Here is a 26,136-nt window from a genome sequence, read left to right as displayed (position 1 = left end):
TTCTGGGCCCCCATTGCTCTCAGGTTGAACTCTTGACATGGCCCACAAGTCTTTACTGATCATAGCTGGTACTTACATGGCGCTTACTGTGTGCCAGGCACTGCCCTAGACACTTGCCATCTCCCAGACTCGTGTGAGGCTCCCAGCAACCTGGTGAGGTAGGTGCTGCTATTATCCCCTTTTTGCAGGAAGGAAACAGGCCTTGAGAAATCCATGCAGTCAGTGGGCAGATGTGCGCTGCAGTCTGGCCCCAGAACCTGTGCTCTCCACTTCCCCTCTTGGCCAGGCCCTGCTGGACTCACCTCTTAAGACACACCTGACGAGCCATCCTCTTACCTTTAGTACCAGCCAGTCCAGGTAGCTGGAATGCCTCCCAGGGACCCAGGCAAATGCATCCCTTGAGAGGCTCATTCCTCCTAATTGCCCCCCTCCTTCCCATCCACCCCATTATTAAGATTCCAAGGACAAGGTACCTGCCGTCTTCAAGATCTGCCCCCTTCACCCACTGTGCCTCATGCTTGATAGAAAGCTACCAGGGCACCTGGGATACTTTACCAAGCTGTTGTACATCTTGGTTCTCTTTCTAGGTTGTATCTTTCTGATCCTTGTTCTTGGCACATAATAGTGCTCAGTAAGTGTCATTGAATGTATAAATGGATGTCAAACACTTCCCAAACACATGGTGGTGCATGGTGGGAAGTGGTGAGGGAGCTCAGGCAGCGGATGGAGGTTGGTCCATAGGACTCCAGGCTCCTCTGGCTCAACAATAAACGAGTCCCTGGCTGTTGCAGTGATAAGGGAGAAGGAGTTTGCTTAGTGGAAATGAGCAGCAGATGGAATTGGAAGAGGATATTAGGAGACTGGGCTTCTACCCCAGTTCTGTCACTTACTCACCATGACTTGAGGCAGGTTACTTCCCTCTCTTGGCCTCAATTTCATTCATTATAATGGAGAAAAATACCACTTGAATAAGTGGATGCCTTTCTCTTCTCCCCATCCACTTCCTGTAGAAGGCAGTGTCAGGGGAACTGTGCCCACATCCTGCCCAGGAGACATGATGAGGGCATGTAGGGGAAAAAGGAACGGGGCCCCCCTGTCTGTACCCTGAGCCACGGGCCAGAGGCTCAGGTTCTGTCCTGACTCTGCTGCCAGCTCTCAAAGACCCTGGCTCTCTTTTCTTCTCCAGGAAAAAGGAACGAACCCTCCTTGTGAGACTCAGATGAGATATGGGTGTGTAAACCTTCCGTAGACTCTGGGACTGTACTGAGGGGGGCGCTGGGCTGGGGCTCAAGATGAGGCACAAGCCTTAGTTCTGCCACATTCAGCCTTGTATCTGTGAGCAGGAAATGTCCCCTCTCTGCCATACATTTTTCATCCATAACATGGGCATGGCACCAGCACTGCCATCCCAGAATTGGTGGTGGGGCTGCAATGAGGTACTGAGCATAAAGAGCTGTGATGAGGGCTGCCAGCTGGGCGAGCTTGTACAGCTTACGTGGAGGTGCTTAAATGTGGTTCTCGTAAAGCCTCTGGCCACTTGGGGCAAGCCCCTTTTGCTCTGTGGGTCTTGGTTTTTGTTCCCCCACATCTACCCCAAGCTGTTGGGCATCCCCATAGTGCCCAGGAATGGGTTGGCCTCTCCAGGAGATTGCCCACTGATTTGCATTAGTTACTCTTTCGACAGGGGTGTAGGGGCAGGTAGCTGCTTAGGCACAGGCTGAGCTCTAAGTCCCAAATAGGCCAAGTGGTGTGCCCGTTCCCTCCCCACCAGCTCCCAGCCCTAACCAAGTGCCACCCCTCCCTGGGTGGTTCTGCTTCATATGCTGTGTCATGCACAAACTGATTCGGTTCTTGTTGCAGCTCATATGATCTATCTGGTGGCCGCAGGTCTACCAGTGCACCTGGGGACTGGAAGTCATCTAAGGATAGACAGACTTTTTTTCCTCTTGCAATACCTTCCTGTCTGTGCCACACCAGCAGCCTTGACTGTCATCTACGGGCTCTACAGATTTCTTGACTTTTCTCCTGTGGCTCATCTAGCTTGCCACTTGGTCTTTATCTGCAGACACTGTAATTCATTTCAAACACTCCCTTGTTAAACGGACCCTCCCCTGTCATCCTATAAGCTACTGACTCCAGCCTGCAAGCTGCCAGCTAGCGCCTTCCTTTACGGCATCTGACTTCCTTGTTCCATGAACACGTTTGGGCTTACAATGTCTTGCCCCTGGGAAACTGTTGTGGTTAACCATAAGGTGACAGACCCTGCAGGTAATCTTCAGGGTGGGAATTGTTTACCTAGGAAGGAGGTAGGCCAGGAGCTCTTAGAAAGAGCTGGGGGAAATGTTTCCAGCAGGTTTAAGACTCTAGTCTCATTAAGATCAACTGAACTTCACCCTTACCTGAGCCGGAGCAAAGATCTGCCTCTCTCCACAAAGGCAGAACAATGGAGCTGGATGAAATGGGCATAGTGCCTGTGTGGTCAGCAAGTTAGAATTAATTTACAAATGAATCTACACAACCACAGGCCCTCATCAGTGAATCCTGACAAACTGCAAGGCTGACACACAGTTCACATTTAACTGTCCTTTAAACAATATTCAGACTCTGCCAACCAAAACGTTAGCAAGAAGCTTCTCATTGCTTTCTCAGAGCCACAGTGGACCTGACGCTCAGGGACAACTGGCTTACATCTCATCTCCATTCCTTTCCAGTGAGGAAGAGGAGGCTTGCAGACTTCACGGGGCCCATCATTCCCAAGTGCCGGAGTGGCGTCTAGTATGTGGAGGTGATGACCGCGCCTTTGAACTGGACATGTTCTTCTGATAATCTGTGCTCTGCAGTGGAAACCAGAAGGCAAAATGCCGGCACAAAACCCTTCTGTGGTTTAGTTCTTTATGCACTAAGGTTTTAGGTTAACTAGTGGTTGTAGTTGAAAATTTTATAAACTATGGTTAATGTGAAGTTTTTCTTTAGTCACAGAAGTTCAGTCTATTATTTAAAAACTAAGAAGCCCTCAAACGGGCAGATGTTACTGAAGATGTTATAGCAGCAGGACTTACCCTGGGAGCCTGGTTTGGGTGGCCTTGGCTGTGTGGTGTTTCGGGTACATTTGAAAATGTGGAACACAGGAACAAATAGCACACTCTTCCATTTGGTTTAGAAGCATTATAAAACACTTTATTACAAATTTTATCTTAGCTATTAAGCAAACAGAACAGATCATCATTCCTTATTAACTCTCCTTTAAATTTTAAGAACCTCAAGATTAAAGGTTGCCAAATTGATTACTGGATCAAGAACACAGTCTTGCCCTTCAAGAAAGACTGAAAGACTGAAGCCACAAAGCTCTGCCAGGAATCAAGGAATATGAGATTCCTTTTGCTGGATATGAGGAAATGATAGAGAAAGCCAATGGTGAGATTTCAAGTCTCAAAAACCATCCCTTCTTTACCAATGCCAGGCACAAACATTTCCCTCAGTGTTCCTTATGAACATCTGGGATTTATTTACAATTTAATACTGGAGTCAGAAAGAATTTTTTCCTTATCAAATGCCAACCTCACGATGGGTCTGAAAACCTACAGCCAAACACCTGAAAACACCTTTCTGTAATGCACAACAGGCCAATGGCTTACATGAGGTCAAACACTCGAGAAACTTCCAGTCTGCTGTGGTTATGCTTTATGGGCTTCAAGTACCTGTTGTACCATGAAACAGACAAGTCACTGCTGATCTCATGCCTGTAAATTAAGCCTCTGAAGGCCAATGGTGAAGAAAATCCCGATATTAAAGAACTAGGAAACCCTGGCCAAACCATCCCAAGATGATTATTCTGAAAATGTAATTTGGGTGTTTCTGCCAGGTCCCTTTTTAACAACACATGCATCTCTTGGGATCCAGCAAAAACATTAAGCCACAATGCCCTTGTGCCTTTTAGTATACCACAGTGCCAGTTAAACTAGTATTTCTGGTTGCTTGAGGAGTTATTTTCATGAGTTATTGAGCAACTCTTATGATACAGAACAGGCCAAAGAGCTGATGAGCACAGACTAACAAGCTGCAGAGCACTGCGCAGAGGCTTCTGATGAAAAGCCCGGCACACCGAACTGCAGTGATGCGGACAGCACAGGGTGACCGAGGTGAAGCCAGGGCCACACCACTATGGAGGGCTGTCTACTGAGGCTGCAGATGGGCCCAGGTGTGGCGCCAGGCCGCAGGAATGGTCATTCCCACTCGGCTTCTCCTTGAAACACAATTGCAGCTGTATTCTGCATCACTGGAAACTGCAATATAATATTAAATCTGTTGGTCTGTGAATGGCTGGGTATGTTTCTTGGGACCTGTGTGACAGAGACATTGGTGTGATACATTGGCCAGAAGGCTGGGAAACCACCAGAGTGATGCTAAATGACCTCACTCAGAATGTGTCTTACATCCCGGGGCATGTCCCTAAAAACTGCCCAAATGTCAGTGTCATTGAGCTAATTTTAATCTCTCTAAGAGAATACCTAAAGGCTAGGAGTGTGGGTATTGGGGGAAAGCAGAGACCATTAGGGGTAAATCTCTCACAGAAACCAAATCAATAAAAAGTGAAAGTGGGCCATATCTTTAAGACCATCAGCTCCATCAGATGAGCTGTTAGTTCAAACCAGGGGGTGGCAAATTTTTTCTGTAGAGGGCCAGATAGTAAATATTAAGGCTTTGCAGGCCTTTAGGTCTCTTTTGTACTACTTTATTCTGGCAGAGAGTATAGGTGAATGAATGCGGTGGCTATTCCAATAAAACTTTTTATTTACAAAAGCAGGAGGTAAGCCCACTGTCATAGGTGGCAGATCCTGATCTAGTGCTGGCAACAGAGAGATGAGGATAGGGGTGAACTGGCCGGGCTCCAAGGAGTCCACTTCCAGGGCCATCACTTGCACACTTCTGCCACCAGGATGGACAGGTTTGTTGACAAGAAAAATGACCACTCCCGGACCTGCTGCATGGCACAGAAAAGGGCATGACCTAGTCACCAGGCTCTCAGTTCCATCCCTCAGCATCTCTGGGGTCCCTCACAGATCACCTTTTTCTGTGCTCTTGCACCTTCCGGGACAGAATGTCTCAGATAAGTGGTCAGCACCCAGTTCCCTCTTCCCTCCCCTTGTGAAGTACAGGTGGCTGATATGGTGACCAGTTTGCCATGGTGGCACTGACCAGACTAAAGTTCCCTGTTTCTCTGCTGCCGTAGCCTTGATATTCTCTACAACATGGTCACTCCAAACCTAGCTCTGTGAAGGCTTGGGGAAATGCTGGCAGTGCTGCTCTCGTAGTGTGGCCCATCTTCAGCATCAGACCTTGCCTCTGGGCCTGCAGGGAGCTGCGCTGGCTGTGCAAGTTCCCTGGGTATGCGCAGCCGTCGGGCTGTACACTCACATTCCTCTTTAAAGCTGCTCTGGGTAGGGCTTGAGGCTGGCCTGCACCTTTTGTCCTGACATGTGACACAACAGGCTGTGAACCCTCGTCCTTGGCAGGTGAGGCAGGTCAAGACGAGCTGGCGGCACTGCGGAGTCGAGCAGAGTTTATACTGGTCCCACGGGGCTCCACAGTATGAACATTCTGGGGAAGAAAAGATGCAGTTACAGAGAGACACACATATGCATACACAGGCACTTCTCTGTTCCTAAATAGACCTCTAGCTCATCAGAATAGCATATATCCCATCTGGCTTAGGGAACATTTCTAAAATAGTGAGTCTCCTGTCTTGTAACAACAAATTCTCCCTCACTCCCACTTTTCTTTTTGGTGGGGGAGGGTTTGCTTCTGGGAACTGTGTTCCTGATTCCAGTGTTCAGTGACCCATTTCTTTCCCCCCATTTAGAAAATAGGTAGTTGTCGTTTCTCTCTTTCATTCACTATTCCAAAGCTGGTCAACTGCCCCTTGATCAACGGTCTTTTCCTATAGCTCATTCCCTTTTTCAGTGGAGGACAATATTTCTGAATACAGATGATCCTACATGTACAATCAATTTCCGTAGTCCCCTCTCCTCTTCCCAGGCCTCAGGTCTCCCTGCTATTGCTAGTGGACATTTGACCACCTGAACCCCTAAAACTCACAATATCTACTTTCAGCCCTTTTACCTGCTGGCTTCCTGGTACCAATGGTGGTAACATCACTCTGCACATCTCCTTACCTAACTTACTAAACTACCTTTGGGCCTCATGTCTCTTTCACACTCACACGCAGGTACCCACCAAGTCCTCCACTACTTCCTCAGTACCAGTCTTAAATTCACTATTTCTATTTACTTGTAATTTATACTCCACCTAGTTCCAAAACACACCTGAAATAGCATTCAATAAGACACATAAATCAAGACCATAAAATGAATAAAGAGAACAAGAAGAGAGGGGAGAGGACAATCAAACACAAATCTCACGCATTACCTGAGTGGCAATTCACTCGAAGTCTCTGATCACAGGACTTCGAGGAAACTGCAACAACCATGAGGGTTGTCTGCCCCTGACCTTTCCTGTCCCAAACTGCAGCACACAGGGGCAAAAACTACTTTTCTAAAGGATTATTCCCATCCTTCTATTACTAACTGCTCCCATCAGGTACCACATGTGAGCTAGAACTCAAAACTAGAGTCAAACCACAGGCTCCTGTGACCACCTGCCTCCAGCCTTGGCCCTGGTTCAGCTCCCACTTTGGAATGTCCCACCTCCCACTCCAAGCGCATACCACATGTGTCCATAGCCTATTTAAACTAGGCGTTCTTACTTTTGTGCTATGGATTTACTTGGCGATTTAGTGAAGACTATGGGTTGTGTCTTAGAAAAATGTTTTTAAAGTGTATAAAATAAAATACATAGGATTATGAAGGAAACCAATTATACAGAATACAAAATACCAAAATATTTTTTAAAACCTATGATACAGCAAGATATTTATTAACACATTTATTAAATAAGACTTAGCGGTGGGCCTAACAACTACTTCCATTTTGAAGTAATGATGAACACAAATGCTATTTTGAGACATCCCAGTTACTGTATAAGAATACTGTGATTTCTATTGATGACGAAGTCACAGTTACATCTAATACACTGATTTGTTGCTTACATTCATAATTGAAGTTAGTGCTGTATTTAGTGAGGGGTTATAAAAATAAAGACATAATTGAGGGAGAGGCCAAGATGGCGGCGTGAGTAGGACAGCGGAAATCTCCTCCCAAAAACATATATATTTTTGAAAATACAACAAATACAACTATTCCTAAAAGAGAGAACAGAAGATAAAGGACAACAGCCAGGTTACATCTACACCTGTGAGAACCCAGCGCCTCGCAAAAGGGGTAATATACAAGCCACGGCCCGGCGGGACCTGAGCGACACCCCTACCCCAGCAGGAGGAGAGGAGTCGGAGCGGGGAGGGAGAGGGAGCCCAGGGCTGCTAAACACCCAGCCCTAGCCATCCGCACTGGGAGCACAGATAGCGTGGTGTGCTGGATACTAGGGAAACGGAACAGTAAAACCTGTGAGCGGGTCCTCGCAGCTGGCGCCTCTGGGACAAAAGAAAAGTGAATGCTTTTTGAAAGTCCTAAAGGGACAGGGGCCTCACAGCTGGACGGAAGCGTCCCGGGCCACTCAGCCTAGCAGCTGGGAAGCCTGGGGAACTCCGGGTGCCCTAACCCCCTGGGCGGCAGGGCAGCTCTGAGGTCCCTCACCGTGGTAAACAGCCTCACGCCTGTTCCCCCTCTGGCACAGCCCCGCCATAGCAGAGCAGCTGCCTGAGGTCGGCCACGCCCACAGCAACTGTGGGGAGCTTACTCCACAGAGGTCGGGCAAGAGTCAGAGACCCCATCTGCACGCAGCTGTCCAGCACATGCCACTAGGGGTCGCTGTTCTCCCAGGAGAGGAACGTGAGGAGCAAGCAAGAAGGTATTTTGTTCGTTCAGCTGACACACACACCATCTGCCCATCGCCATGAAAAGGCAGAAGAATTTGATTCAGACCAGAAGCATACAGACATCCTCCCCTGAGAGGGAACCTGGGGAGACAGACCTAACCAATCTTCCTAAAAAAGAATTCAAAATAAAGGTCATAACCATGCTGATGGACTTGCAGAGAAATATGCAAGAGCTAAGAAGAGAGAATACAGAAATATAACAATCTCTGGAAGGACTTAAAAGCAGAATGGAGGAGATGCAAGAGGCCATTGATGGAATATAAATCAGAAAACAGGAAAGCAAGAAGCTGACACAGAGAGATAAAAGGATCTCCAGAAATGAAAGAATATTAAGAGTGTGACCAATTGAAATGGAACAGTATCTGCATTATAGGGGTACCAGAAGAAGAAGAGAGAGAAAAAGGGATAGAAAGTGTCTTTGAAGAAATAATTGCTGAGAACTTCCCCAAACTTGGGGAGGAAATAGCCTCTCAGACCACAGAAGCACAGAGAACTCCCAACACAAGGGACTCAAGGACAACAACACCAAGACACATAATAATTAAAATGGCAAAGATCAAGGACAAGGACAGAGTATTAAAGGCAGCCAGAGAGAGAAAAAAGGTCACCTACAAAGGAAAACCCATCAGGTTATCATCAGACTTCTCAACAGAAATCTTACAGGCCAGAAGAGAATGGCATGATATATTTAATGCAATGAAACAGAAGGGCCTTGAACCAAGGATACTGTATCCAGCACGATTATAATTTAAATATGAAGGAGGGATTAAACAATTCCCAGAAAAGCAAAAGTTGAGGGAATTTGCTAACTAAAGGCAAAAAATAAAATCAACTACCCACAAAAGCAGTCAAAGGAAACACAAAAGAGCACACACACACACACAAAAAAACACTAACATACAAAGAATGGAGAAGGAGGAATAAGAAGGGAGAGAAATAAAGAATCATCAGACTGTGTTTATAATAGCTCAATAAGCGAGTTAAGTTAGACAAGATAGTTAAGAAGCTAACCTTGAACCTTTGGTAACCACGAACCTAAAGCCTGCAATAGCCATAAGTACATATCTTTCAATAATTACCCTAAATGTAAATGGACTGAATGCATCAATCAAAAGACACATAGTAATAAAAAAGCAACACCCATCTATATGCTGCTTACAAGAGATTCACCTCAAACCCAAAGATATGCACAGACCAAAAGTCAAGGGATGGAAAAAGATAGTTCACGCAAACAACAGGGAGGAAAAAGCAGGTGTTGCAATACTAGTATCAGACAAAACAGACTTCAAAACAAAGAAAGTCACAAGAGATAAAGAAGGACATTATATAATGATAAAGGGGTCAATCCAACAAGAGGATATAACCATTATAAATATATATGCACCCAATATAGGAGCACCAACATATGTGAAACAAATACTAACAGAATTAAAGGAGGAAATAGAATGCAGTGCATTCATTTTAGGAGACTTTAACACACTACTCACTCCAAAGTACAGATCCACCAGACAAAAAATAAGTAAGGACACAGAGGCACTGAACAACACACTAGAACAGATGGACCTAATAGACATCTATAGAACTCTACATCCAAAAGCAACAGGTTACACATTCTTCTCGAGTGCACATGGAACATTCTCCAGAAAAGGCCACATACTAGGCAGCAAAAAGAGCCTCAGTAAATTGAAAAAGATTGAAATTCTAACAACCAACTTCTCAGACCACAAAGGCATAAAACCAGAAATAAATTGTACAAAGAAAGCAAAAAGGCTCACAAACACATGGAGGCTTAACAACATGCTCCTAAATAATCAATGGATCAACGACCAAATCAAAATAGAGATCAAGCAATATATGGAAACAAATGACAACAACACAAAGCCCCAACTTCTGTGGGAAGCAGCGAAAGCAGTTTTAAGAGGAAAGTATATAGCAATCCAGGCATATTTAAAGAAGGAAAAACAATCCCAAATGAATAGTCTAAGGACACAATTATCAAAATTGGAAAAAGAAGAAAAAATGAGGCCTAAAGTCAGCAGATGGAGGGACATAATAAAGATCAGAGAAGAAATAAACAAAATTGAGAAGAAAAAAACAATAGAAAAAAATCAATGAAACCAAAAGCTGGTTCTTTGAGAAAATAAACAAAATAGATAAGCCCCTAGCCAGATTTATAAAAAGAAAAAGAGAATCTACACACATCAACAGAATCAGAAAAATACTACAAAAACTATACGCTATGGAAAACATAGAAGAAATGGACAACTTCCCAGAAAAATACAACCTTCCAAGACTGACCAAGGAAGAAACAGAAAATCTAAAGAGACCAATTACCAGCAAAGAAATTGAACCGGTAATCAAAAAACTACCCAAGAGCAAAACTCCCGGGCCAGATGGATTTACCGCAGAGTTTTATCAGACATACAGAGAAGACATAATACCCATTCTCCTTAAAGTTTTCCAAAAAATAGAAGAAGAGGGAATATTTCCAGACTCATTCTATGAAGCCAGCATCACCCTAATACCAAAACCAGGCAAAGACCCCACCAAAAAAGAAAATTACACACCAATATCCCTGATGAACATAGATGCAAAAATACTCAACAAAATATTAGCAAACCGAATTAAAAAATACATCAAGAGGATCATACACCATGAACAAGTGGGATTCATCTCAGGGATGCAAGGATGGTACGACAATCAAAAATCCATCAACATCATCCACCACATCAACAAAAAGAAGGACAAAAATCACATGATCATCTCCATAGAAAAAGAATTCAACAAAATTCAACATCCATTCATGATAAAAACTCTCAGCAATATGGGTATAGAGGGCAAGTACCTCAACATAATAAAGGCCATACATGAAAAACCCACAGCCAACATCATACTGAACAGAGACAAGCTGAAAGCCTTTCCTCTAAGATTGGGAACAAGACAGGGACGCCCACTCTTCCCACTGTTATTCAACATAGTACTGGAGGTCCTAGCCATGGCAATTAGACAAAACAAAGAAATACATGGAATCCAGATTGGTAAAGAAGAAGTTAAACTGTCACTATTGGCAGATGAATATGATACTGTACATAAAAAACCCTAAGGACTCCACTCCAAAACTATTAGAACTGATATCAGAATATAGCAAGGTTGCAGGATACAAATTAATACACAGAAATCTGAGGCTTTCCTATATACTAACAATGAACTAATAGAAAGAGAAACCAGGAAAACAATTCCATTCACAATTGCATCAAAAAGAATAAAATACCTAGGAATAAACCTAACCAAGGAAGTGAAAGACCTATACCCCAAAAACTACAAGACATTCTTAAGAGAAATTAAAGAGGACACTAACAAATGGAAATTCATCCCATGCTCTTGGCTGGGAAGAATTAATATTGTCAAAATGGCTATCCTGCCCAAAGCAATCTACAGATTTAATGCAATCCCTATCAAATTACCAATAGCATTCTTCAACGAACTGTAGCAAATAGTTCTAAAATTCATATGAAACCACCAAAGACCCCAAACAGCCAAAGCAATCCTGAGAAGGAAGAATAAAGTAGGAGGGATCTCGCTCCCCAACTTCAAGCTCTACTACAAAGCCACAGTAATCAAGACAATTTGGTACTGACACAAGAACAGAGCCACAGACCAGTGGAACAGAATAGAGTCTCCAGATATTAACACAAACATATATGGCCAATTAATATATGATAAAGGAGCCATGGACACACAATGGGGAAATGACAGCCTCTTCAACAGCTGGTGTTTGCAAAAACTGGACAGCTATATGTAAGAGAATGAAACTGGATCATTGTCCATACACAAAAGTAAATTCGAAATGGATCAAAGACCTGAATGTAAGCCATGAAACCACAAAACTCTAAAAAAAAAAACATAGGCAAAAATCTCTCAGACATAAACATGAGTGACTTTTTCATGAACATATCACCCGGGGCAAGGGAAACAAAAGTAAAAATGAACAAGTGGGACTATATCAAGCTGAAAAGCTTCTGTACAGAAAAGGACACTATCAGTAGAACAAAAAGGCATCCTACAGTATAGGAGAATATATTCATAAATGACAGATCCGATAAAGGGTAGACATCCAAAATATATAAAGAGCTCATGCATCTCACAAACAAAAAGCATACAATCCAATTAAAAAATGGGCAGAGGAGCTGAACAGACAGTTCTCTCCAAAGAAGAAATTCAGATGGCCAACAGACACATGAAAAGATGCTCCACATTGCTAGTCATCAGAGAAACGCAAATTAAAACCACAATGAGATATCACCTCACACCAGTAAGGATCGCCACCATCCAAAAGACAAACAACAAATGTTGGTGAGGTTGTGGAGAAAGGGGAACCCTCCTACACTGCTGGTGGGAATGTAAATTAGTTCAACCATTGTGGAAAGCAGTATGGAAATTCCTCAAAAATCTCAAAATAGAAATACCATTTGACCCAGGAATCCCATTTCTAGGAATTTACCCTAAGAATGCAGCAGCCCAATTTGAAAAAGACAGATGCACCCCTATGTTTATCACAGCACTATTTACAATAGCCAAGAAATGGAAGCAACCTAAGTGTCCATCAGTAGATGAATGGATAAAGAAGATGTGGTACATATACACAATGGAATATTACTCAGCCATAAGAAGAAAACAAATCCTACCATTTGCAACATGGATGGACATAGAGTCTATTATGCTCAGAGAAATAAGCCAGGCAGAGAAAGACAAGTACCAAATGATTTCACTCATCTGTGGAGTATAAGAACAAAGGAAAAACTGAAGGAACAAAACAGCAGCAGATTCACAGAACCCAAGAATGGACTAACAGTTACCAAAGGGAAAGGGACTGGGGAGGATGGGTGGGAAGGGAGGGAGAAGGGGGGAAGAAGAAAGGGGGCATGTATTATGTTGGGGGGGCATGGGGAGGGCTCTGCAACACAGAGAAGACAAGTAGTGATTTTATAGCATCTCACTACGCTGATGGACAGTGACCAATGGGGTATGTGGGGGGGACTTGGTGAAGGGGGGAGTCTAGTAAACATAATGTTCCTCATGTAATTGTAGATTAATGATACCAAAAATAAATAAATAAATAAATAAAGACATAATTATTTTCCCATGCAAATTCATAGAACCCTTGAATTTTATATATTGACTCCTAGTTAAGAATTCCAATTTAGCCTATTAGTTCAACTCCTAGCAGTTAGAGAAAGCAAGTGAAATCATCCCCATTTTAAAAGGCTTGCCTAAGTCATAAATAGTAAAGCCAGGATCCTAGGACCTGACTTCCAGTCCAGGGTCCTGTCTGCTCTCCTGTTGGGAAATGGTGGTTCTGCATACTCCTTCCCCCCTTTTATTCTTCAAGTAATCACTACTAGGCCTGCCTTCTGAATAGTTAATACAGAGACTGTGCCTGACCATGAGTATCTGTTCGGGGCCTGGGCTGACCTACCTGACACGATTTCACTGTTGTAGGACAAGGCATAACGCTCATCAAAAACAAACAACTTCCCTTTGTAAAAACCATCAGGAAACTCTTCCAGGTACTTGTGGATGCCACCCTTGAGCTGGAACACTTCCTTGCACACTCCCTGCAAAAACAACAGGAGAGTGGAGGAGATGAGCAGAGACCAGTGAGGACCTCCACAGCAGAGTGGCGCACTGGGAGGAGTGCCAAGTGGGGCTCCTGGCTGCCCCGCAGGACCCTGAGAAACTGCTGACCCTGAGAGCAAAGGAACCAACTGGCCGGGTCTCGTCTGCTAGGGGTGAGTGAGGACAGCACTCAGGGCCTACACTCTAGATCCTGGGAAGCCCAACTATTTTTGCTGCCCCCTAAATATAGGAAGACACCTGTTGGGACATCTAATGTTACTGAATGTGCTCTTCTCAGGATCAAGCAAAAGGATTAGGAAAAGGGAGCTGTTAACTGATCTTTCCCTTTGGCACTTGATGAGTCTCTAAAACTGTTAAGTGCTTTTTGTATCTTGAGATTTAAGAACTTCAGATTTTGTGCTTATCAACTTTCTGCTGGAACCGTATGAGGGGAAAGTAAATCCCTGGCTGACTGGGGTGGGGTGGGGAGCAAGCTCCACACCATTGCTGGGGGAGCCTTCCTCACCCGCTTGCCTGCAGTGCCCTCAGGGTGGTGACTCACCTGGGCTTTCAGGTAAGCTGAGGCCCGTTCACAGCGGATGCCTCCAGTGCAATACATCAGCACCCGCTTCTTTCTGAAAAGTTCTAAATTCTTGTCAACATAGCTGGGGAAGTAACTGAATTTCCTGATGTCTGGGGCTAGGCAGCCCTGGAATCGTCCCTACAATATAGGAGCAACAGAAGAAAAATTACTCAAAATCATACCTGATAGGAATGAAGGTTCTTTGTGTGAACACACACAGACGCATACACACAGAGACAAACACACAGCTGCCCCCGGCTGTGTGCTGTTCTCATCCCACACTCTTTAACTTCACATTTTAACTTCAAGATCTGTGACTCAGAAACAAGACTGCTGGTCTGTGGGTCATTTTCCCAGAGTATTAGGGGAACTGGAGAGGCTGCCCAAAGAAAACTGCAAGATCCTGATACCTGTCAAGGGTAGGCACACAGGAGCCAAACGTACATTAAGTGCCAAGATGTCTTTTAATTCATATTTTCTCAGACTTTCTTGCCAGATTCTGAGTTCAAAGGCTCCTGTTTCTCGGAAGCTGCTAGCAGTGGGAAGAGACGCATGTGACTCGGCCACAGTTAGGCACACTGAGCATACTGTTGAGAAACACGCCATGCTGTGGGAGCGGGGAGACCTACCACTTCAAGGAAGTCAATCCTGGTTCTTACTTACTATTTTGCTTTCATAGAAGTTTCTGCAGTCCAGTAGGATAGTATCACTTCGTTCTTTATTTGCCTGAGACAAATATTTTTCAACTTCTTTATGAAATTCACCTGGGGATAAATGGACTCCTAAAAGCAAACCAAAAATTTAGTTAAAACAGAACAAAAGCAAACCTAAATAACAAGTGGGCCTGATGACTTCTAAGTTACTTTGTTTGTTCCAACCTAAACCTCTTCTCTTCATAATTGAAATTAAGTCTGAAAATAACACTATCTGATGATCATGGTGAAATAATTGAGCAATTCCAGATATCCTCATTCTCCCTCCTCCGAAGTTCAGCACTATGGAGACCTGGCAGTTTAGAAATAACCAAAGAACTTTGCATCTTCTTCCTTGGTCTTACCCAGTGAGACTGAGGTCTTACCTAGCTTTTATCAAGCTAGGCAATTGCGATCTAAACTGCCATGTGGGTTTGCTGGTCCATTTTACAACCAGTGTTCTATTGTCATTATACCTGGAGCAGATGGGGCATGCATGTGCTTGACTATATAGGCTTTGATAACTGTTCTATACAAGGTTGAGTCCAACTTCAAGGCTTAAGAACTTTGGCACAGGCTGTGAGCTTAAGTTTGTGGAATAAGGTTGGAATGTGTTTTTGAAATATACAGAAAGGTAAGAACAATGTGTCTAAGTTTGTGTGCATGAGTCAAAGAGAAAAGGACTGGATGGGTTGACAGCAGGAATGATGTATGAGAAAGGAGCAAGAGAGGGAAAAGTATGAAAAAGCTAGAGAACGGAGAGAAAGGAGATGAGGAAGGTAAGTAAAATACAAGCAGACTACATGAGAGAGCCTGACAGCACCAAGGGGCCTCATTCCACTCAGGATGTACCCCAACAACCGCCTGAAACTGCTGAGCACCCAGGCGGGGCTGGAGGCCTCACGGCCTGGCCAAGGAATCTGGATTCCTACCTGCCCAACCTAGGAGTCTAGGGAGATTGAAACAAAGCCAGATTTTGTTATTGTCACATAATTACACAGTCACCAAAACAGTGAGGTGAAAAGGGAGGTTCAGAACTGCAATGAGCAGCATGGAAATCTGCTAAGCCTTCTCCTTCCAGAAGCCACGAGGAACCAAGGCTGCTCCTGCTGCTATTACTGTACCTGCTCTACAGGCCCCGAGAAGGCCTAAATGGACAGTGACTCATGTGGACATGTTTAAAAGAAGTGCCTTCAAACGGCTTGGCTCAAACAAAAGCACACAGCATGGCCCGGAGCCGGTGGTCCCGGAACATCCTGCCAGGCCTGCCGCGCCAAGGAGGAACCGTTTGTAGTCATCCTGCCTCCTGCTGAGGAAGGGCCACTAAGTGGACACAGCCCTTTCCGGCCCTTCTCTCCTGATGCCTGAGTCTCTTCTCCCAGACACTTGGATCTTGCTCCCAATTATCTCTGAGGGCTTAACTCTGAGCCTTTTAAAAAAATATCTACATATGAAAAAATGAATGTAGAGCCACCAGAACTTTGTGCTTCCTGATTAAAGAGAACAGTACTACCTATGAGTAGTCTTAGAAGGAAATTTAAAAAAAAGGAAATCAAACCTGAATCTGATCAAGTCTCTAGATCTGAGCTATCTAATAGGGTAGCCACTAGCCCCGGGTGGCTAACAGGCACTTGAAATGTGGCTTGAGATGTGCTGTAATAAGGGTGACATGGATATAGAAGTTCAAAGACTTAGTATGCAAAATGCAGTAAATTAATCTCAATTTTTTACATCAATTACATGTTTAAATATTTTGGCTATACTGCAATAAGTAGTATTATTGAAACTAGTTTCACTTGTTTCCTGTTACTTTTTTAAATGTGGCTACCAGAAATGTAAAATTACCTATGTGCCTCACATTATATTTCTATTAGACAGCACTCTCTAAATTTCACTTCCAATTTATAGGAAATACAGAGGACAGATGAACAGTCCATGGAGAGGCAATCAGCATTATCCAGATTGTGGGAAATTATAAAAAGTGATCTAGTTCTTTCAAAAATTAAACTGCAAAGAAAAAAAAATGGAGGCAGATCTATAGGTTAAAAGAGACCTAAAGAGACATAATGTTTAATTAAAATGAGTGGACCTGGCTTGAATCCTAACAGAAACTTTAAAAATTATTAAATAACTGGGAATTTTAAGTATTGACTAGATACTTGATGGTATTAAAGAATTACTGTTAAAAATGTTTTAGATGTGATAATGGTTTTATATTATTTTTTAAATATTTATCTTTTAGAAATGTCTACTAAGATATGTGAGTGAAATGAGATGACATCAGAATTCTCTTTGAAATAATCCAGGACGGCAGAAGGAGACAGGGTATAGATGAAAGTTGGCAATGAATTAGCAACTGCTGAAGCTGCGTGATAGGTACCTGGGAGCTCAATGTACTATTTTCTCTACTTCTGTTTAATATTTGAAAATTTTCATAGTAAAAAGTAAAACAAGAATAAAACACCCTGCCAAACAAATGTCTTTCAACCATGTATGGTAACCATGGGGAAGAAGAAGAGGAGAACATTCTGGAACATTTCCAAAAACTGCTTTGGGTTTTTTTTTTTTAACTGAAGTATAGTTGACATGATATAATAGTTTCATGTGTACAACACAGTGATTCAACCTTTATATATATTCAAACTGCTTTGGTTTTAAAAGCCACCTGCTTCCTATAGCAAAAAGCCTGTTTGTTTTGTTCAGCTCAACTATTTATAAGTAATAATTATACTCTTCCAAAATTGCTATCTTTGGAAAGAGAATACAATTTCTTGCCAAACCCTCATGAAGAATAACCAAGATCATTCTAAGGGGTGAATCTTCAATTACCACAGCACCAAAGAGAAAAAACAATTTAAGAACTGAATGACCCGTGTGCTAACTACCCGATAGCTACTTTAAAGAGAGGATTCATCACAATTCTTGCTGATCAGAGTGTCTAATTTTTTTTCTCTATATTTTCTCTGTATTAATTTATTTTCCCTCTGGAGAAGAGTAAAATTTTTCTTCTAAAGGCAAGCATACCAGTATTCCTGTACGAGATTTTATTGGGATTGATCCCCATGGGCACAATTTCTTCAAATACACCAACACGCAATTCTGGAAAACAGCACGCTCCTCCTTTGCTTGTCTGGCCAATGACAAAACAAAACAGAACAGTCTTACTCTCCCATCTCCAGGCTTAAGACAAGTGTCAAATCTAAGAATTACATCTTTTTTATAATATGATAGCTGAGGTCTTAAGAAATCTCAAATTAAGGACTGTTACAACAGGAAAAGGAAGTTAGAGCTTAAAATGTTCCAGATAATTCAACATTAATAAATATTTATTGCACACCAACTATGTGCAGAAATGTTAAATTGACAAGGTGTTTCTATAGCTATAAGCATTTAACTATAAAACAAACACCACTGAGCAATTCCAACATGTTCTAGAGCAGTTGCCTTTCTTTTCCTATCATCATCAGACTAACACTAGCAAGATAATTCCCACCACCTTTATCACCTACTATGACAAAGTATAAAGCCAAACAAAGCCACTCATCTGTGAGAGCAACAGCTTTATTCCCCCAGGTGGTCTGAAATGCTGTTCTTATAGTGCCAGGTTTACTAAAAAAGTAGTGATCCCCTGAAATAGCCAGGTGGTCCCTCCAGTGAGCAAGCACATCTAAGTTGTAGTGTTTAGACTGTGTAAACTGTAATGTCCTTGTTCTATAAGGGAGACTGAAGTCCAGACAGGGCACTAACTTGCCCAAGATCACATGGTGACTTTCTGGACCTTCCACCAGAAAGAATGCTCTTTCCACTGCACAGCCTTATAACCTCAAGGGGGAAGAGCATTTATCTGGCACTGCTTATTTCTCCACAGTGACCTTCTGTTCATAACCAAGAGCAGGAAGAGGCATAAGGTAGAAGCAAATGGCTCTAAATCCATTATATTTTCGATTTTTCTTACCTTAAAATCATCCTTACACATATACTCCTTAAACAATGGGCAGGAAAGCATGGCTTCCACATAGAGTCTGGTGGCCAATTTGCTTCCACCAACTGTCCCATTGATTCCTTCTGTAGCAATTCGAACCTGGGACACAAAATGGTGAGAGAAAGGGGATATAGCCTATTCTAAGCTTAGTTTACATCTTCTCCGAGCAGAACAGGCTCACATATGTCAATGAGTTTAACAGGAAAAGCAGATGCTGCTGTGGACACCAAAGTGTTACCATACAAAGATACTTGTACTTTTCTAAAATGCCATTGCCCACAGTTCAGATGAGTTACTCAGTTAATGTGCGCTGAACAAGAGAATGGACTGAATGAAACTTCTGGAAAGCTGCATTTGCTGTGGCACTCCAATTGTCCAATGGCCAAAGAAATGAATTGGAGCTTAAGCTAAATCCAGGTCAGCAGATCTAGGATCAAGATTCAGCTTTGCCATTTACTTGCTGTGTGGTCAGAAGAAAATTAATTTACTTTTCTGAACCTCAGTTTCTTCATCCTGATACAGGAAAAAAACAAGAAAAAATTGCTGAGGAGATACTACCCAAGTCCTACTACAGCACAGGGTGTACCTGAGAGATGGGAATGCAGGTGAGCACATCTTTGCACAGTGTTTGGGGGAAAGCACAGCACTGTAAACCCACCTAACGGAATCCAAGTTCCAGGAGGGGTGTTGTGTCTGTTTCATTCACTGTTATATAATCAGTGCCCAGAACACGGTGTGCCACATAGTTGGCACTCAGTAATTATTTGGGAAAAATAAATGTGTATCCATAACTGAGGATTTCTGGCTTCTTGAGCCCTGTGTTCCCTTTGAAATGCCTCACTGGTTAGTAGACAAGAGAGCCTGACATGAAGGGCCCTACCTTAGGCGGTGCTCTGAGGGCCTGCCAAGTTAGTTGTCTCCGTACTACAAAATCTATGAGTTCAAAAATGCATCATCTTTATAGTTGAGCTCTATAGAAAAAAATGCTAGAGGAAAAGTACAACACTGATATCATGGTACTCTCTGAGAGAGAGGTAATTTAATTCAAGCTCCTACAATGTTACTACTATTTACACAACAATGTTATCTACCAATGCCTTAGAATTAGAAACATTTAAAAGGCTGCACTTTTCAAGGCCCAGAGAAGATACTTTATTGCCTCACTTGATTTAGTTCTTTAGGGCATGGATACAAATGAGATTCAGTTCACAAGCTAATGCCAGCTCACTAGTGTGGCTGTCCAGAGCTCTATGAGGACCCTGGATCACATCCAGAGCTTCTTGAGAAAGAGTACTGTAATCTGGTGATGGGAGAAGAAAGTAAGGTGCATATGCCATCTCTGCTGTACAGGCTACAGTACCCACTACCAACTTCTATTTTTTTAAGGAACTACATAGAAATATAGAATCTAGACCACTCTAAGGTTAGGAAATCTATTCTAAAACTATTTATGACTGTGACAAATATGATGAAGAGGTATGTACTTCTATGTAACTGTATTTAGGGTAGGCTAGTAGATTCTTTCCTGTTATTTTAATATAGGACCCAAATAAAAGACAAGCACATTTACTCCCTATATAGCTGGGGCACAGCAATCTCTACCTTTCTTGAAGCAATAAAGAATGTATAGCAGTAGGAAAGAGAATCTCTTCTCCCATAATTCCAGAATTTTCAGCTTCTCCTCTTTCCCTATCTAAAGGCCAGTATTCTGCCCAATGTCCTACCAGCAGAAAACTATCTCAAGACCTGAGCATGTACCGCTGAAGCCTAAGAGCCAGGCAGGTGCTGCCACCTTGTGGGTAGGGATCCTCACTGCTAGTTCACCTCCCGCTGGGCCAAGAGTAAAAATCTGCCCCTAAATCAAGGAAAAAGATAGATTTTGTATTTTGTACATTCAGGTTTACTGTGAGAATATCCATCTTTCGAGGTATAGAGAGATGATAAATGTACTCATTCCACAAATGTCCAGTTTTTTTTTGTTGTTGTTGCTGTCTTTTTACCTATGCACCAAGAATTGTGCTAAGAATTAGGGATATAATGGTTTAATAAAAAAAGTCTTGCCCTCTGGAGCTTACAGACTAAGGGAGGTCACAGACATTAAGGTAAAAGTTACAAACTGACAAGTGCTATGAAAAATAACAAGACAGTATTAGAGAGTGAGTGAACTGGAAAAAACCAGTTTAGTCTGATGGTCGGGAAAGTTCTCTTTGAAGAAGCATCATTAAAACTGAGAACTGAAAAATTAGTAGGAGAAAACAAGTAAGTGTGGAAGAGTTACTCGAAGAGAACAAAAAGCCCAAGACACAAAAAACTTCTGTGGGCCCTGAGAAACTTCAAGAAATTGTTAGTGCTCTGAACTGCATTAGGTAAGTGGAAAAGGTAGGAAGGGACCTAAGAGCATGTTAAGGATTTGGGTTTTACTCAAAATGTACCACTAGACAGCTTCTGAAAGACTTTGAAGGAGTGATGTTTTATTACCCTTTTAAGATCATTCTGACTGCTTTGTGGAGAATGGATTAAATGGCAGATGAGGATGGAAGGCAGAGCAGTTTGGCAGCTCCTGCAACATAGTGTGGGGGCTTGGCCTAAGGAGCAGAAGTGGAAGAGAGAGTGAATGGAGTCAGGGGTATCTTAGAGGTAGAAATGTTAGGACTTTGGTAATGACATGTATGTAAATGTGGTTTTCAGTCACTGTTAGAAAACATGGATGTGCAAAGTATCACTGATCAAATGAACTGCCTCAGGGAATTAAAACCTGGAACATGTGTGGGAAAGATTAGGCATATGACAGCACAGTGTCATAACGAGAGGGGATCTCAGAGGGAACTTAGTTCACTTTTTTAAAAATTTAAATTTAAAAAATACACACACACACATATATGTCTATATAGATGTGTACGTATGTATGTGTAATCAAGGATGTTTAAAAAAAAAACAAGGAAAAAATGCATAATCCTATCATGCAGAGATAATCATGATTAACATTTTAATATCTATCTTCCATCTTTACACACAGGTACCTCTTGTTTTGTTACAAATATACATGCATTCCTTTAACATTCTCCAAGTATTTACTATCTGTTATGTGCTAAATCCTGTTCTAGCAATGAGAATCCACCAATTAATTAAGACAAAATTCCCATCTCCATGAAGCTTAAATTCTACAAGGGAGATGGATTACAACAAATCAAAGATTACACTTTCAGGTAGTAATACGTCCTTCGAAATTCTTTGAGCAGAAGGGGATAGAAAGTGATGAGCTTTGGAGACAGGACTACTTCAGATTAGAGTTCTGAGGAGGTTAACATTTCAGCAGAGAAATCAAGTGAGGAATAAGCCATGTGAGGATCTAGGGGGAAAATGTTCTAGAGGGAAAGGAAATGGCAATGCTATGAAATGGTAAGACTCTGGCATGTTTTAGGAAAAGTAGGAAGCAACTTGGAATCACACTTGTAGGCATAGTTCTGTAAAATATTTTTCCAGTTAATATACCAAGAATATTTCCCTATGCCAGGGAACAACAGATTATATCTGCTTTTGCACAGCTGTACTGGAACACAGCCATAGCCTTTCTTATATGTATTGTCTATGGCTTTCATGTTACAGTAGCAGGGTTAAATATTTTTGTGTACAAAGCCTAAGATACCCACTACTTGGCTCTTTAAGAAAATGTTTGCTGAGCCTTGGTCCATACCATGAAATACTCTGACAAAACATGATGTTACTAGCTGTTTAGTAGTCTATTTAAAGGCCTAGCAGGATTTCACTTATTGCTAAGACCTCCCAACAGTGAATTCTCTTCGTTAGGAGTACAACCTTTGCAATCCAAGCTGCAGGTAAAAAGAAACTAGTGAAGGATAAGGTGCAGAGGTGTTACCTTGCCTGTGAGGTGCAGGTGCCGACACAGAGCTGTCTGCCAGGCACAGATCCAGTGGGGATCTTCCAAGTCACAGTAGCTGTAGTAAAGTAGCACCTCCCCTTCATCACTGCCCTGGCCACTAGAAAAAGAAAACCACAAGGAAAGAGTATTTGAGCCACTGGCATAAGGAAGCTAAAGTCATAAAGTATACCCAGCCAGTCTCAGAAGGAAGGCCAGGATAGAGCAACTCACGCCTACCTTTGTGCCTACTACTGTCCTCCTCCTGAAACAAAAAGCAACTCTGTATTTGCTCTAAAGACAGTATCTGCACTGAACTTCTTACTTTACAGTGAGTTTACTTTCATTTCCTCACTTAATCATCGTATCCATGAGACAGGTATCAAAGACCCTACTTTACAGGACAGCTGAAAATTTCAGTCCATTCTGGTTTATAGTCTAAGGTAGGCTGTATCTGTTTTGAATCTCTCACAGTATAAAAAGGTTTCACTTCCACTTTTTCATGTAATCCTTTTACCCATGAGACAGATTATTATTATCTCCAGTTTACAGTTGAGTAAACTGAGGCCAGTTCCTCCCAGGTAGGACAGCTACAAAGTGACAGCCAGGGCTTCAACAGCAGTTTCAACACTAGCACCCATACTCTTTCTACTACACTATGGTGTCTTAATACTACCTGTCATGGGACCCAGGTGGGTCTCTTATCATCTCTGACCCTTGATTTCCTCATCTGCAAAGTCAGAGAACTAAAATAAACCACATCTCCCAAAATGTGCTCTAAGCTGTTCTATGAAATCACGTTTGAGAAACCCAGTAGACAGTATCTCCCTCTGAGAGTCATAGGGAAAGCCCCTTATCTATTGAAGGCTCTGAGAAGTCCTGCACTTAACATTTTAACGTAGTGCTTCCCCAACTTACTTGTTTTTAGTATCTCTTTTCAAACCTGTTAGCATCCTCTGGAACTGGTGCTGCACAGATTTCAGAGAATGCTCTATAGTAGGTGATTATGAAAGTCACATCGAGCTCTGGAATTTAGGACTCCCTCATCAATACCCTCAGCCTATTTCAGGGCCCAATCTCCTCTGAAATCTTGTCTATTTTAGAGCTTGTTTTCCTTTCTCTAAACTCCTGTACAAATTATTGTCTGTACCATACAATTTAATGGATATCATATAGCTTGTCTTGTGTCATGTGCAAATTGTTTCACGTATCCCTTTCTTTCTCTCACTAGAAAGCAAATTCCTTGAAGTGCAGGGCCATACAAAAATAAGGCCACATTTGTATAGTTCACAAGTGCTTTTATCATCATCCTTTTAGATAATTCATATAGCAATACTGTGAGGTAAGCAGGGCAGGCATTATTCCAGTTTTAGAGGCGAGGAATGAAGGTACAAAGAATTTTAGTGACTAGCTCAAGTCTGACTTGAAGCTCAATTCTCAAACTTTCTCCTCTTCTTTATGACAAACAAGGGGAACTTGGCACTGAATACCAGTGACATTGTATCAAATGTGGACATTTTCTATTCACCACATAGTCAGGAATCACTTAACATCAGAAATCTGTCCTTTAGCTATAATTTGATTTGGTGAGTTTTTCAAAGGGAAGACCTAACCTTCTAATTGTAGTCCTCAATGCTAAAAGTTAACATTCTTTCTAAAACAGATTCAGCTCAGAAAACCACATTTGGTAACAAAAGCTCTTTTTTTAAGCTGACATTCAGGGCAGATGAATCATGAACACTTCTGGGCCTTCGCATTTCTCTTTAAAAATAATCCAATTTTCTGTTCTTTACCTCACCCTACAGAAGATGGAGGATGGCTTCCAAGAAACCTAGCACAACCTGGCAGCTGCGTGGTTATAAGCTGCTGCATAGGCTGCAGTTTTCTATCATACAAGTATGTTTATTGGCCTAGCTTAGGCCCATAGAGAAATGCTGTGCCTTAAGGATCTTGCCATTTTAGTGGATGGGTAGTTGTATCTCGTTATGGCTGGAAAAACTTTTAAAATTAAATCGAAAGTACAGAATGAAATTCTTACCTTATCAGCTCATCAGGGCTAAAGCAGCTTATATCAGGGAGCCAAGCAGACATTTCATGGTTACAAGTAAGGTACTCTTTTAAAGGGTTCCTTTTGTCTGCAGACTTAAGACTCTTTGAGGTGCTCAATGTCACAGCCAGCTGCTTTAAAATAGAAGCAGTCTGGTGGCAAATCTCATCAGCATGTTGTATTGCCACATGTCTGTGGATGCTGATCTGGTCTGTGAATAGTTGCTGACAGCATTTCCACCATTTTTCTTTACATTCAAAAGGAGGTGCTGGAACTTCTTTGGTTTTGACAAAAAGGGCAAATGCCTGCAATTACATTTCAAATATGCCATTGTTAAATAACCTTAGGTTTAAGGCTAGTAGAAGTCTCAGTGAAATCCCTTATCTTTCCACAGGGGTTTCTAGTTTTATGTCCTACTACTTTATAGAACTTCCTGAGAGAGTAACAGTTTTATTAGTAAGCTTTATACCTGAATTTAAAATTCTTTAAGGACTATTCTTAAGGATTTGAATTTCAAATATTAGTAAAACATTATAAACAACACTATCAGTCACTTCCAAAAAGGAAATAGTCGAGAAAATTATGGGTATACCTACTATGGAATATTAAGCAGCCAGTTTTAAATTACATGGGGGACATTTATAATATTAAATGAAAAAAACTGGATAAAATTTGCTTATATAATGTAATCTCAACTACATTAAAAAGTACACCAAAAAAGAAAGGAATGTAAGAAAATGTTTTGATTTGTTTTTTGGAAAATAAAAATGATATATGCTTATTGTAAAATGAAAAAGCAAACAGAAAATTATGAATGTACCATAATTCTCTTAACCAATTCCTAACCAATGGACCTTTTTTTGTTTCCAATATATATTTACAATTATAAGCAATGTTGAATGAGCATTCCATGCACACATCTTCCTGTACTTCTGTAACTATCTATTTAGGACTTATATATAAAAGAAAAATTTGGGGGTGAAGAAGCATGAAATTTTCAACTGTGATAGTGACTACCAGAAAAACCGTACCAATTTATATGCTCACCAATAATGCATGAGGGTGCCATTTTATCCACAGATACTACATTTTATCAGTATGTGTTATTGTCAATATTCTTAATATTGACCTGAATAAAAGCAAGAGAAATGTACTGTTTTTATTTGCAAGTCTTTGATTAGTGAGGTTGAATACTTTTCATACTGATTCTTTGTTCTTTTCTAACTTGCCTCTTTACATCTGTTGCCTATTTTTCTATTGTGGCATTCATCATCTTACTGATTTGTAAGTGGTTTTAGAGACCTTTTGTTGATCACAGTTATCACAAATTTGTCAACCAGCTTGTCATTTGTTTTTCAATTTCATTTACGGTGTTTTTGATGTATAGA

The 26,136-nt window shown here is 41.7% G+C and overlaps 2 protein-coding genes across 4 annotated transcripts in view; one reads left to right on the top strand and one right to left on the bottom strand.

Moving 5' to 3' along the window:
* TMOD1 (tropomodulin 1) overlaps positions 1 to 19,620 on the top strand; it is a 93,537-nt gene extending 73,917 nt beyond the window's left edge. The window contains exons 10-12 of one of the 3 annotated variants that reach the window (XR_012127234.1): positions 2,712 to 2,785; positions 17,085 to 17,218; positions 19,347 to 19,620. Coding sequence is in view for 2 of the 3 variants with exons in the window: in XM_073227289.1 (XP_073083390.1) it covers positions 2,712 to 2,776 (65 nt within the window). In the remaining variant the exon portion in view is untranslated. Of the gene's footprint in view, positions 1 to 2,711; positions 4,318 to 17,084; positions 17,219 to 19,346 lie in introns of those variants that run through there. The other 2 variants (XM_073227289.1, XM_073227287.1) reach the window with 2 other exon arrangements.
* TSTD2 (thiosulfate sulfurtransferase like domain containing 2) overlaps positions 3,151 to 26,136 on the bottom strand; it is a 28,100-nt gene continuing 5,114 nt past the window's right edge. Inside the window, exons 3-10 of the mRNA XM_037004203.2 lie at positions 24,740 to 25,053; positions 22,702 to 22,822; positions 18,798 to 18,923; positions 17,867 to 17,972; positions 14,814 to 14,932; positions 14,130 to 14,288; positions 13,428 to 13,566; positions 3,151 to 5,598 (exon numbers count right to left, since the gene is read on the bottom strand). Of these exons, the coding sequence (XP_036860098.2) occupies positions 5,243 to 5,598; positions 13,428 to 13,566; positions 14,130 to 14,288; positions 14,814 to 14,932; positions 17,867 to 17,972; positions 18,798 to 18,923; positions 22,702 to 22,822; positions 24,740 to 25,053 (1,440 nt within the window). The 3' untranslated portion in view covers positions 3,151 to 5,242. The remainder of the gene's footprint in view (positions 5,599 to 13,427; positions 13,567 to 14,129; positions 14,289 to 14,813; positions 14,933 to 17,866; positions 17,973 to 18,797; positions 18,924 to 22,701; positions 22,823 to 24,739; positions 25,054 to 26,136) is intronic.

Source organism: Manis javanica, chromosome 2, assembly GCF_040802235.1.
Source record: "Manis javanica isolate MJ-LG chromosome 2, MJ_LKY, whole genome shotgun sequence".
In the NCBI taxonomy this organism is placed as follows: Eukaryota; Metazoa; Chordata; class Mammalia; order Pholidota; family Manidae; genus Manis; species Manis javanica.
Note: the sequence above shows the minus strand (reverse complement) of the source record. Positions and strands in the feature narration are given on the sequence as shown.